General features: G+C 39.5%; 1 protein-coding gene across 1 annotated transcript in view; it reads right to left on the bottom strand.

Annotated features, from left to right (window-relative positions):
* ptprt (protein tyrosine phosphatase receptor type T) overlaps window positions 1-14,834 on the bottom strand; it is a gene marked incomplete at its 3' end in the record, with an annotated part of 242,868 nt that overhangs the window by 14,694 nt on the left and 213,340 nt on the right. Inside the window, exons 24-28 of the mRNA XM_083892431.1 lie at window positions 10,829-10,905; window positions 10,004-10,040; window positions 9,466-9,563; window positions 8,318-8,434; window positions 2,498-2,652 (exon numbers count right to left, since the gene is read on the bottom strand). Of these exons, the coding sequence (XP_083748557.1) occupies window positions 2,498-2,652; window positions 8,318-8,434; window positions 9,466-9,563; window positions 10,004-10,040; window positions 10,829-10,905 (484 nt within the window). The remainder of the gene's footprint in view (window positions 1-2,497; window positions 2,653-8,317; window positions 8,435-9,465; window positions 9,564-10,003; window positions 10,041-10,828; window positions 10,906-14,834) is intronic.

Here is a 14,834-nt window from a genome sequence, read left to right as displayed (position 1 = left end):
TTAGTAAGAGTGGCACAAACATAGTTCATCAGCGTGAGTAACATTCTTTTATTTATTAAATGTCAAAGCAGCTGCAAACACCTACCTGTTTTTTTGACATACAGTGATTTAACAGTTAGCCTAGGCTGTGTCCTATGACACACATATAGTTATAGATTTAACATGAACATGAATAACGTGAATAGGGATACGTTTTCTCCACCATGAGCAAATAATGGCAGGGAAAGAGTTTAATTCTCTCTGTATAGATGCACTCAGTGACATCTGTTATATTACGGAAGACGACCAATTTCAATACATTCATTTTAAATGCGTCTGGCAATATGAAGAACCTTTTCCTGAAGCTTTTTTGTTGCTTGAGTGCTGACCTTTGTCTTCTATTCACGGTATGTAGTGATGCTCGTGGTGGAACAAAACATGTGATAACGTTGACAATGTTGTAATGAAACGGGTTGTTATCATGTTTAAAGAACATTTGCTATAGTTTTAATATTTATTATAATGCATGTGTTTGTCATCTGACTTATTCTTGATCAAAAAAGACGAGCAAATATATAGCTTTTAAAAATGGGTATCACACAACATAATCATTTATTCTCACTGATCATATGCGCAATTACAAGGATTTATGGTCTTAGAAGGATTAGGTTTCAACAGCAATCCTAATCATATTTTGAAGGAGAACTACAACAATTAAAGCCTATCTGTTTCACACAATTATAGTATTCGATTTTTTTCAGATGGCCTCAGGGTTTGCACCAGGTATTGGTGGCCTTTCTGCTGACTTTCTTGAGCGTTTTTTCAAATGTATTGAACCAGATTTGCACAGTGTAATTTGTGAATCTTACAGGACATGATCTCTGTCTCCTGCCAATGAGCAGTGCAGTCCTTGTTTCCAAAAAAAAAAAGATGATTAAGACCTGGAGGCCAGTTGCTCTTGTCTGCACAGACTGTAAGATGCTCTCAAGAGCACTGTTCAATAGACTCAAGACTGTGCTGGATTTAATTGTCCACAGTGATCAAACGTATCATGTTCCGGTCAGAACAATGCACAATATTTTTTTCTTGAAGATCTAAGTTACTATTATGATGTTGATTGGTGTTTTGTTTCTTTGGATCAAGAGGAAGCTTCTGACAAGGTGGATCACATTTTTTTGTTTTGTTTTCTACACTCCTGGGTTTTAGTGACATTTTTATTTTTGGCTTGGATTGGGTTACTGTACGATGGTGCACAGTGTATGGTAACAATGGGGTCTGTGCTTGAGTGGCCTATCTCTACAGTTTTGCTGTTCAGCTTTTACTATGTAGACTTAGAGAGAGAAGTTAAATGATCTAATGCTGCCAGATTCCTTTGGTCCATTCCCTTCCAAGTGTCTCTGCCTATGCTGATGACGTTAATGTTTTTATCACAAGTCAAGGTACTCCCTTGATCGGTATGCAAAAGCTTAATCTGGTTGAAAAGTGAAGCTTTGTTGTTTGGAATGTGGAGAAATAAGTGTCTGAAATGAGTGGAAAGAGGGTTTAATGTATATATATATAAAAGAAAAGAAAAAACTGGGAGCGAGTGAAGGTGAAGGTGTGAGCTCAGCTGTCTCAATGGAAATGGTTGCTACCCAACCTGTCATATAGGTGAAGGGTTCTGGTCACCAATAACCTGGTTGTTTTGACTCTCTGACACAAATTATTTGCTCTGACACAACCAGCGGGTGTGATGGAGGACATCCAGAAAGCCATCCCAGATTTCTTTTGGTCTGGGGAAACACTGGGCACTAATGGCATCCTTCTGCACCTGAATTTGGAGCTTGGTGAGGGATGTTTTTTCTGTAGTCAGCCAGAAACTCAAGAACATTTGTTTATAGCATGTCCTCATTTGGTATCCATGTTCACTCTACCAAAGGTCTGGCTTGAGGGACTGGGAGAAACACTTTTTCTTTCCTGTGTCTATTTTCAGTTCATCAAAAAGAGAAAACGTACATAATATTGTACATTTCTTGATCTGCAAAATGTGCCATTTCATTGACCTGGAAGAACAGCTCCAGCAACACCAGCAGTGTAGAGCTTGGGCCAAACATAAAATATCTTGGAAGAACTCGCTTGAAGGTTGAACCTTCATATTTCAAAAATAATGGAGACTGTTCAGGTTTTCAACCAGTTGTGAGCTAATGTTCTGTGACAGTGGAGGTAAGATTTGTTAATATAACATTTTCTCTGTTATTTTTCTTTTGACCCTTGAGCAGTGAGGTGATTGCAGCATATTTTTCTTCCCATATTTTTTTTCCCTAAATCTCTTCTCTCCTACAATATTGCTTGCCTATTTGCCGATTCACAGTTCTGCAAAAGAGGTTGTGCTCTGAATTTTGCTGCACAACTGAGTGAGATGCTGTGTTTGTTTGATCCATGTCTAATCTGTGCAACCACTGACCAGCAGCATCAGGGAATAAAGCTAATCTCCTGTACCAAACCTTGTTGTGCTTTGACTGTGTGTCTGTCTTCCTACCTGCAGTGTGCCACTATGGGCCCAGCATCTGGAGGGTTGAGGAACTTGACCTGTCGTATGAAACCCAGCAGTCCGGTGGCATAACAGGGAACTCCATGGTCAGGCCAGCTGGTGAAATGGAACTGGCGGAGTTCACGGATTTCATGATGGCCCTTCTGAAAAAAACACAAAGAGTTGTACAATTTAAAGTCAAATTTAAAGAAAATATTTAGCATGAATCTCACATATGTCATCAAGGCCCATTTGGCAAATACTGACAAGAAGACATATCAATGTTCAGCAGCCTGATATACAGCAGGGATTTGAGGAATCTAGAGGCTATGGTGCCTCTGTCCTCAGACGGAGAATAAATCGATCTCATGGGTTGATGCCGATGAGATCGATGGCACAAAATGTCATTGGTCAGCTGGAAATTTTAAAAAGATATATGTAAAACTATTTTAAAAAAGGAGATCACCTTGATCTCTTCATCTATTAATCAAGATATACAGGCAATATTTTGTATTTTGTAACATATCGTGTAGTAAAATATATTATAAGATTTCCTTAGTTTTATAAAAATTAAAAATAAATAAATTAAAAAGTATGAAAGACCAAAATCTTGTTGTATTGTGGCAATGATGGACTAAAAATCATAAGCAAATTGCTGGTTTATTTCTAGTAACTGCTAGTATTAGTAACTGCTCAACAATGAGGATATGAAGGAGCTAAAGATGACATTATGATGCTTCACAGATAAGACAGACTTCATATTTGAAAACTGTAATCTGCAGTGTTTCCTTCTTAGCAGCTTAAAAAGCATGCCTCTAATCCTGGATCCATTCAGATACTGTTCTCCATGTCTGTAAGTCATTTTAATTTCAAGTATCTTTGGTTTATAAAGAGTCATTGTATAATTTTTAGTAAACGTCAAGAAGCTTTCATGATGCTGAAACAACCAATAGTTAATACAGTGTAGAGTTTTCTTCTCCACTTTTTGCATTATAATAATCTCATAATTCATAAATCATAATTTCTGGACAATGAGACAGTGAGGGGTATTTACAAGGCAAGTTTGCTTTATATGAAAGAGATACTCAAAGAAACACAAGCTTCTGTTCAACACACTTCTGTCTTCATAGTATTGTAAATTCAAAATGAAAGCAGGCTTAGCATGCAGTATCCTCAGTGGAGGAGCTCTCTGTTGTCCGGCTATGTTTTCAAGTTCACTAATCTCTCAAACGGCCAGATATCACAAGACCAACATAGTTATCCACAGAAAAAAAAAAAAACAAAAAACAGCCATAGTACTTAAATAAGCATTCAAATGGCACACATGGAGAGTTAGCAAATAAAAGCTGATGAATACAGTAGCTTTATTTGCAGATATTTCCAACTGAAATTGGAGGATACCAAAAGAGAGCTAATAGTACTTGATTTGTTAGGCGGCCATAATCCAGAACCGCAAATGGATGGTATTGTTGCTCGGTATTATCAATCTATAAAGCAAGTTGTGTCTGTGTGTCTTTGACAGGCATATCTCGCTGACCATTTGTCAGATCGCCCTAAGACTTTTGATATGTGTTGAGCATGGCCCAATGCATCCTTGATTTTCAATTTATTTGGAGGAATTTTCATTTTTGCTGATTTATCATGCTGCACTTTCGCTGATTTATCACGCTATACCAGGCAGGCAGCGGCTCATCAGCAGCAGCTGTGCTGTCTGAAGCAGGGAGGTGGGAGAGTGAAGAGGCTGTCCTCCTCGCGGTGCGTGAGACATTCTCACACGGTTCACTGCAGAACATGGTGTTATACTGAAATGACAAGGTGTCCATTGACCAATAAGCAAGTACATATTTAATTTGCATTAGCACGCTACTACTTTAGGGCTAACTTGGCGAACCTGTTTCCAAACGTAAGCTAGCGAGGCTACAATTAGCATTAGTGTAGGGTTACATAATACAAACACTGTGCAACCTCATTAAACACAACGCAATTTCTTTCATTTAAAAAGAATTAAGTGAAAAATCTTCTTCAGCTCCCACTATAGGAATACATAGTTCCTACGGGCACTGCACTAGTGTCACTAACACGTTCACAGTGATGAGATGAATGTTGTGTTCAGAGCCACAAAATCCAGGACCTAATGTGACTTAAGCAAAGCTTCCAAGACACCTCAGTGTATTCTGTGAATTTCAAACCTGTCAGCAGTAACCGTATGACTTTGACAGTCCTGTATGTGTCACCTTGCTCAAGACAGACAGCGACACATCAGCAACCTTCAGGCTGAAAAGTCTTGCCTCTAGATCTCACTCTGAATTCTGACAAGCATCTCAGGGTATCCAGTGACATCCCTCTTCACAGGATGTATGAATTTCCTAACTTTTTGACAGTTCCAAAATGCATCATAAGATAAGTATGAGTCTTGCTTTAGATTCCAGCAGACACAATTGTTTCTACACTACAGGGTTCTTCTTTAATAATTCAAACCAATGGATTGCCTTATACTGGCTGAAACCAAACAGATCTTAAATGAATAGAGACATGTATTCCTCAGTTCAGTTTACTCTCCAAGAATAGAACTGGGAGGGAAATGTGTTGTACATTTCACATTCTATTCTGGTATAGAAACTAGTGCATTGAATTGTTTGTTTAGACTGTTTGTCTTACAATTTGAGAAGCAGATGTAATTTAGAAAGGTGAACAACAGAGGTAGAGGTCAAGGCACAGAGATGTGAGATAGTAGGAGCAGTGGAAAAGGAATGATGGAAACTGAGATGGGGGGGAAGTGGTGTTGTAAGGACGGATGAAGATGCAGAGGTATTCTAAGACAGACAGAGTGTCATTGGAAGCAGACATTGGAGAAAACTAAAACCCAGAAAACCACAAGGTGATTTGATAACTGGACTTTTCATTGATTTGCTCTCTTGTGATGTTGAAATTACTTCTCTAAATCGATAGACAGTGTTCCAACACTCCATGCCTGGTTGGTAAAAAAAAAAAAATAACAAAAGCAACATTCAAAGAACTCTGAACAGCATAACAATGATGAGGTGAAAACACTCTAATGCTCATGTTTACTGTGAAAGAAAATTTGCAGCAATTTGTGCCCCCGCTTTAGAAATGATATTCTTTTTGAAACTAATATGTAACAGTTGAGGGACAAATTGCATTCATTACTGTTCTAGGCGATGATCACTGCTTCAGCTGCATAAATGGCGTCATATCACGCAACGTATGAGATGTATTAGTGTATGCAGAATGTATACACAGCGCAGCCCACCGATAAAATCCATGAAGAAGAAAATTGCAATACATTAAACAAAGGGTAACAATGGAGGACCTCCAGCATTTTGTGTGTGTTTTTTTTGTCATAGTATGTGGCTCCTTATCATAGAAAGAAGCTTAGTTCAAAAGAAGGCTGCAGGCCAGATGAAAAAAAAACAAAAAAGCACACACCAATTTTGTGTTTTTCCTTGTCATCACACAGAAGCAATAATTCTGTCAACAAATCAATGGACTGCCATGTTTCGCACTCCACCCTTTCAGAGTTGGACCTCTTAACGCTGCAAATGCAGAAGTGTCAGAAAACTAGCTGATGGCTGTGTGTCCTCTAAGTTCTTTTAAGGGTTTTGTACCTTAGAATTTGCTGTGCAAATGTAATACTGCAGATATATTAATGTCTAATACTGGGAGCGAGACAGATCTAAATGACAATGTCTATTGTCACCAAGCTCTCCCCTCTGTCACATCATTTCCCCTAAGTTAAAGGAAAGTGCTTACACCGCTAACAAAATGTCAATAAACTATTTAAATAATCAAACTAAAAGAAGAATACAATGGGCATTCTCTCTGTAAGGGAACCAAGCTCTACCCCCAGAGGGTAAAAACTGACAGGGTGTCAGTAAACTGCTCATCTCCCCAGAGTTAGGAAGGCAATGAGCATTTGTTTGGCACATAGTACAATCAACATGGTGTGTCAGTGCTCTGTCCCTGTTCAGAGAGTCTCCACAGCTTTACATATAGTAAACAGCCTGTTTTACACCTCTTGCAGGCCATCTGCCCAATCTGTGTAATATGTGCTGGCCCATGGAGCTGTGTTTGTTTGGCCTGTAGTCTGTGTACACTGCTGAGTCTAGACCTGCATGATTTGGTCTCTGCAGTGGTATGCATTTGTTTGCTTTCTCCAGATCAGTGAGCCACAGACAGGATTCGAGTAATGTCGTAAAAAAAACTGTGATTGATGCATGTCCTTCAAGGAAATTGTGCAACTGAGGTGCAGAACCTGTATAGTCTCTTCCTCTCCATGTCTCTTTGTGGCGTCGCGAAAAACCTACTGTAGTTTAAATAGAATGAATTTTGCACTTGTGAGCGTGGTGTGTATTTCTGCGTATTAATGCGTACAGCAGAATGACAGGCATTTCAAATCCAGCTTTTCTTTGGAATGTATGAGTATGTGCGCACGTGCACACATGGAGGTGGTATGGATTAATAGCTTTCTAAATGAGCTGACAGCGAGGACTTGAAGACTCATCTTCATAAGCTGCTTTCACACAAGTGAAGAGGAAAGAAAATTCGGGATAAAGGAAAAAAAAGACCTTGACAGACAGCCGTATAGAAAATGCAAGAAAAAAGCCACAAGACAGCAGGAAGGAAAGATCAAGATTTCTGTTGCAGGGGTAATAAATGTGCTACTTACTGTTGATGTAGATTTTTGGCAGTGTAGGTGCGAACGTGTTTTTTGTTATTTCTCATATATTTAGAACAGAGATACAGTTTCAGTTACAAAAAAAGGCAGGACTCATATTTATTTTATGTTACATTTATCCTTTGGTTCAACCTGAAGGTAAGAGTACACGGTCTCTATTTGTAAGCATTCCCCAACCAACAGCCAGTGCTGTTCTATCTTGTTTAAATCATTTCAGTATATTTTTTTGAACAGGGTTACACTTTGGATTTTAAAAAGAGAGAAAACATGGGTTATTTTATGGGGCATTTACATCCAGGTGCTGTACAGAACAACATCGGTGCATATCAGTACTGCGGATCAGTGGTAGAGCGAGTCGTCTTTCAACTGGAAGGTTGTTGGTTTGTTTCCTGGCTCCGCGAATCTACATGCCAATGTGTCCTTGGTCATGACCCCCACGGCAGCGAATGAATGACTATGAAAGTTGTGTGATACATAGATACATATAGATGTGCTGTGTAAATGTGTGAGTGAATAATGTGCGAATGGAAAAACTGTAGTGTGAAGCAGCTTTGAGCGGTCAACGAGACGAGAAAAGTGCCATATAGATCCAGACCATTTACCATCATAGCACAATGCAGCACACTTTGAATGAGGGATTTGGATCTTGGATTTTTGTCTTGCTGTGAAGTGTAGTTTCTGCTGATTTCTATTCACTATGGAGAGACTTGGAGAACTGCATCACAACAATGACAGCACATTTCCCCTCTTTACTCATCGTTTCTCCTCTCAAATCCCTCCTGCCTGATTACAAGGGCCCCAATTATGCTTTCAGGCCTCCTCTTGAACAACGAGAAACAAACAACGTTGCTCATTCTCAATCCTCAAATCCCTAATCACACATATGCTGTAATTGTACCAGGGTTGGGGTTTGAAAAAAAAGATTAAATAAATTGAAAAGGAAACTATAAGGTACAAGGAACAGTGAGAGTAAGAACATGAAAACATAAAGGGTTTGAATCCTACTTGTGGGAACTTTTCTTTGAACCTGAGTTTCAATAGGTTGGTACAGCACCATGGTACCATGTGTAAATCCTGTGTAAATAATATGACATTACACGGTTAAATGTATCTTTCGTTTTCGTTGCCTTTACCTTTTGGACGGTGAATGTCCGTATGACGTATTCTGCCAGCGGTTCAGTTTCTATCAGGGTCACCTTGATGTCTCCGTACACCTCGGTCTCGTCAGGCCAGTAACGCACACACTTCACCTGGAAAATAAAGTCACATTGTGCTTTTGAAATACCTTCATGATCACCGTGGTTAATAATAAAAACAACATCAAGCATTGTGTGATAACTCCTGCATTATGAATGGCTACAGAAAACACACACTAATTGTAAATAATAAATTAATTGTAGGATTCATTCATTTTCTACCACTTTATTCTCCACATGTGGGTCACGGGGAGTTGGAGACAATCACCACTCACACAGGAAATACATGCGAAATCCATTCATTAATAATATTTACATTCAACATGAAAGTGGTATTATGTAAATGCACTTCCCTGTCCAACAGCCAATGCCCTTCTATACTTTTAGGTAATTGAGATTTAAATACATTTCTCCACTAAATGAACACCATGGTGCGTGTAATGGTGTCTGATTTCCAACCTTTAAAAAGTTAATGAAGAACCAGTATAGCATATGCCATCAATTACACTGTTTTAAATGCTAACCACAAATTGTTTAAAAGGTTAGGAGCAAAAGCCATAAGAAAAAGTTAATAAGAATTAGGGAATATTTACTATTAACATTAATCAATAGCTACACTCGTCCCTGGCCTCAAACATTTTTAGAAATGAAGCATGGCTGTTTTTGGGGTCATTTTATTCAGGGTGAACAGAAACTGAAATTTATGAAAATTATACACACTTGGAGATGTTTCCTGGCCGAGTCTTATCAGTCATAACCCAATTCAGTACGTCATTAATGAGATATGCATCAGTTGCAGCCTTACTGACCTGATCATTTACAGAACCAGATTAAGAAATAAAATTTAATTTCTTTGATTAGCTGTGGGCTTCAATTTCTAAACTGCTTTACAGTATTTCTTCACCTTCCTGCTCTGCTTAAGTCCCAGTGTCCACCAGTTGTCAAGATAATTTTGACCACTGATTGATTCTGCCTATATAAAAGAAAATCAGAAATCTTGAATTAAAGTCTTTGCTAATCCCATACTCTAGGTGTGGGGCCTCTACATGCACATGTACACATAATCCCTTGGATGATGAACTCACTCTGCCCACTTCCACCAGGTTGGTAACCATGACAATGGAGGCTGAGTTTTCCTGCCAGACCATCCTCCAGAAATCCCTCACTGTCTCCTGCATGGGCCCTGACAAACACACACACACAAAAAAACACACACACACACGCATTAGAGATGAAGACATACTGGCACACACAAACCGCACACAAGCACACACTCGCTCAGTCTGACATCATGTAAAAATGCATCAGCACTGACAGCACACGCGTCACACTAACACACACATGAAACACACACACACGCCGGGCAGGGAAACGTGCACTCACACACCCGTGCGCTCGCACACTATCAATCCCAGATAGTGGTTCGTCGGTTTGAGGTAATGGGGTCTTAAATTTGTCACAGGGATTTTATTGGCTGGTTTAGATTTAGGAGGTTGTGGTAATAGCCTTGCAGTCCAAAAGGACGACATTTACCAGGTGGCTGCTACACACACACACACACACACACACCTGCACAATCACACATACTTTTGTTACACACACTCATCACATCACTTTAATTACCTTGTGTGGCGATGTAATGTCTGGGTCTATGGTACCCCTGTGAGACAGGAAAAAAAAAATCTTGGTCATAGTCACCTTTTTCTTCCCATACTCCCCTTTCACCTAATCTTTCTTTTCTTTCTTTCTTTCTTTCTTTCTTTCTTTCTTTCTTTCTTTCTTTCTTTCTTCTCATTACCTACCACCCATCTGTCACTTTCTCTCCTGACTTCTCTCTCTCTCTCCTCTTTCCCTCCTCCTATCCATTTTTCTTCCCTTTTTAATTTGCTCAGTCACCCTCTCCAGTCCCTCCACTCCTTCCCCGAAGCAAAACTCAAGGTCGTTTTCCCGATAAACACCGAATTAAATAACAGAAGGAATCTTAATTTCTCTCGATGAAAACCAACGACTCTCCAACCAACAATTATTCCCACACAGACTCCTCACACTGTCACAACCACCTCCTTCCATGAGACACATAACCTTGGAGGGCTGTAAACATCTATCACTTTCATATTGGCATTAGGACCATGCTGTAGGTATAGCATTATCTTCATGGAGGGGATGTGTGGTTGTTTGATTGAAAAGGAACATTTTGTACCCAATTCATTACAACAGGCAGCTGTGAGTGAGATTTAAACAGCAAGCCGAGCACAACGTCTAGCCAGCCCAGAGGAGACGAGGAGGAACAGTTTGAGGCTTTTAGACAGAATATATTATGGAAAATTAAAACATTTGTGGGAATAGAAATCAGAAATAGTGTCATAAACTTCAGACGATTGGGTCAAAGTTGAGGGGAATCAACTCCTTCCCATCACAACCATAACCATTGTGTGTGTAAAGACTCACGTCAATGTAATTGGCGTTGATGTAGTCGGAATGGGGGTCTCCCTCCAACAGCTGCAGCCGGACTCTGGTGTGGTCATCTGTGGGATCAGATAGCACAAAAAATACAGCAGGCCTAAAGTTACATTTACCCACAGATCGGAGCAGCTAACTGGCTGGGGACCATACCAACTAACTCGGGCCACACTCACAGAATGGCGTCATCATAAATTATACCAGGAGAAGAAACTGGCATTAAAAACCTTAGAAATGGAGAAAACGTGCATTGCTTGGTTCAGTACTGTTTTATTCATCCACATTTTGATGATAGAGGACCATTAGGATGAGCTAAATGGAATTGACAGATGCATGCAAAGAGGAAAGAGCTTTACTTACTGCTAGTGAATCAAAAAGAACATATAATAGTTGTCTAAAACTACATAAATGTGTTGAAACCAGTCACATCACTCTTATCTGGCTCTTACTTCAGCAAAGAGCACCCAAAGTCAACGAAGCACCCGCAGACCGCAGAGTAAATCTGGTTTTAAAAGGCACTTGACTTGACACTCCTATTAGACAAGTTTGTTTAGCTGCAAACTGGTGCATGGCACACGTCTGTAAATGTTTGTTTGCAAAACTTTTGACAGGGCTAAATCCATTCTTACAGCTCTAGGAGCATCTCACACTCTCGGAGCCTGCAAAGTGGCTGGCAGGCAGTTATCTTAGCCTGTATGTGTGTGGAGCCTATGGTCCAAAATGGTACAAAAAGAGTGTAGTGTTTCTGGATTAATAGCCCAGTGGGCAAATGCATTCAGTGTACTCGCATCACAGCACACAACAGACACGCAAATAAGAAACCTTTCACAACAGCAATTAAAGATGCCTCTGATAAATATCTATGACTGCAGACTAATTTCATTGATTCGTTTATATTTTTGTTAACAACCAAACACAATGTGCCCTGTCACAATCTGTTACAGAGGCATTTTCATTTCATTATTGCTGACTGAGTAGATACGTGACTGTGTTTTTGATAATAATACGTTTTCTTTTGTCGTTACAGCAACAGAGTAACTACTGTTAAAACAAAACAGATTAAATGTTTTATTTTTAAAAAAAAAATAAAGTCTCATTGTGTAGTGGCTATCAGTGTTGCCTCACAGTAGGAAGGTCACTGGTTTGAATCTTGGTTCAACAGAGGGCTGTGTGGAGTTTGCACGTTCTGGCCCTTGTGTGCGTGGGTTTTCTCCAAGTACTTTGATTTCCTCCCACAGTCCCAAAGCATACAGAGGTTAAGTGGACACTCTAAATTGACCGTAGGTGTGAATATGAGGGTAAATATGTGTTCGTCTCTGTATGATGACCCTGTAATGGACTGTTGACCTGTCCAGGGTTGACCCCGGCTTTCACCGTATGTCAGCTCCCCCCACCCCTTCCCACCCCCGCGCGGGCGACCTGATGGTGTAGAACAAGAAAGCCATCAATACACTGCTTTTCTGATGCTTTCCGTGTCACGATAATCTGCTCCAGAGGACAGTTTACTTTGTTTGTCTTATTCGTTGTCATTGCCAAACATCATAACACCACTGTTGACTCACAGCACCTTCTGCTAATTAAATATAATTATGATACATTCAAATTGTCCGATGTACCTCTAGGCTGTATATTTTTAACATACTTTTTTAATGGGGGAAACGCAGCGACCACCTGAAAAGTTACATCAAGAATGTGGTACATAAGCAATGCCAACACCGAAATATCAAATCAAATCATTAGTAATGGACACATATAGTATATATAATAAATATACTGTATGTTCTCTTTTAGATGTAAAGCAACGTTTCATAGTGACACAACTACCCAAAACCACATTTCCTTTCCTTTTTTTTTTTTTTTATCCTTTCTCCTTTTAAGGTCAATTATTTTGTTCTGGGCCTCAACAACCCTTTGTATCATTAGGACACACACGCATGCATGCACACACACACACACACACACACACACACTATGGTGGTGATTGCAGCTAATGACCAGCAGTGATTTTGTTTCGTTGTAGCGTGGCAACAGCAGGTATAAGTACAGATGAAGTGTTCATAATTTAGTGTCATTATCTCCATTTTTCTCTGTCAGACTTCCTTTGCGTTTATATGCTGCTGTTCACCCCTGTAACTTTCATTTTCTGACACACATTACTACTTTAACATAACAGCTGATATAGACAGATATATATATATATATATATATATATATATATATATATATATATATATATATATATATATAAAAAAAGAAAAACACTATACATTATTGTTTTATGTTTTGTTAAATTGAAATAGGAGGAGAAAAGCATCAATAAGAGGGAGAAGATTAGCTCCAACTCATTAATGTGCCGTGCTGTTACGGGAAAGTGTGAGAAGAAAATAGCATCAGACAATCTACGATAAACAGCTGATTTTGAACAAACTAGTCGTGAAAGTTGACCTTGTTCGAGCACACTATTAGTAATTATATATATAGAGATTGAGAAGCCTTGGTTTAAACCCTTACTAAAGAATAATCTTTGAATATATATATATATATATATTTCTGACTGATGAATATCATGGGCTGCAGTTTTAACAGCCAGCTCATGATAATGATCACTGTGGATTATTTCTGTGGTCCAGAACAAACTAACTCAATTAAATCACCCACTGAAAACTGAGCTGACTGAAAACCACGAGAAGTGATTAAAAGTTCCAAAGAAAGTAAACCTTGCATGTTACACATTTTCCCAAATTTAATAAAAACTTTGATGTCGCCGACGTTGACCCATACTTTGCAGTCTCCACACCATAATAAAACTGGCTGGTCAGGACCATTTGAGGTTCAGGTCGTAGTCTGATGAGTGGAATGAAAGCAACATGCCGTATCTCTTGTGTCATTGATCAGCAATCCCATAATAACCTTTCAACATAATGGAATCAAATGATCTGAGAGAGAAGTAGACTAAGAATATGTAAAAGACTATATGGACCACGGTGTCCCATTTGTGGAAAGATTGCTATTCCAACACTGATAATTAACTACCCACACTGCAAAGGAACCTAAAAAGGAGGACAGTTTTTGAGAGAGTGAGACAACAAATCCATAAAACATGCCAATATGGGAGGGAGAGTCTCAGAAAGGGAGAGCTTGCACATCTGGTGGGAGGAGCTCAGGTCAGAGACCCAACAGATGAGACTCAAATATTTACTGTTTTTAGCAATTCTGCTATGGCTACCACAGCTTAAATAACTGACAGGCATAAAGACTCTGAGTGAGCCTCTACGCTTTAGGAACACAATACTCTGAGTCAGAAATGCCCTATTTCGTTACCAGGAAATACAACACAGCCAAGTACTGAAGTCAGTCAATAACTCCATTCCATCCCCAACTCTGACTATACAAGCCCGAGTTGCTTTACTGGCACCAAATACTATGGGTGAGCATGAATCGTAAATACAGAACTGCCGTGTGTGTAATCTGCAGGTTTTGCAGTGACTTCACTCCTTTATTATCTTTTCTAGGATCACCTTGAAAAGAATCATTTGTGCAGTCTCGATCAGAGCGAGTTCCCCAGGTCTGACTGAGTGGCAACAATGATGGCGGCATGACTCCACACTGCAGGTACAAGATACTGTCATCAGCTATCAACTCACTCACACTTGAACACCCCCCAAACACACACACACACACTGCATATAAGAGCAAACACAACAGGGGTAATCTGCCAGCCTTCTGCTCTTTTTCTCTACCCTCTCTTGCTTTTGCTCTCTTTCTCTGTCTCATTTCCCTTGTCTTCATCCGTTCCATGGCTGATTTTGTGTCCACAGTCTCTGCTTGACTTTTCTTCTACTCTTCAGTTCTCTTCCTTGTTTTTCTTCAGTCATTTACCTCTTTCCTCCTCCTCTCCCCTCTCCTATTGCCCCACACTGTCAAGCTCCTTCAGTAATTACACAGCGCTCGTGTCAGAAGCTGTCATAATACAGGAGCCACTAATATTAGGCGA

This window comes from Microchirus variegatus (genome assembly GCF_963457635.1).
Source record: "Microchirus variegatus genome assembly, chromosome: 7".
In the NCBI taxonomy this organism is placed as follows: domain Eukaryota; kingdom Metazoa; phylum Chordata; class Actinopteri; order Pleuronectiformes; family Soleidae; genus Microchirus; species Microchirus variegatus.
Note: the sequence above shows the minus strand (reverse complement) of the source record. Positions and strands in the feature narration are given on the sequence as shown.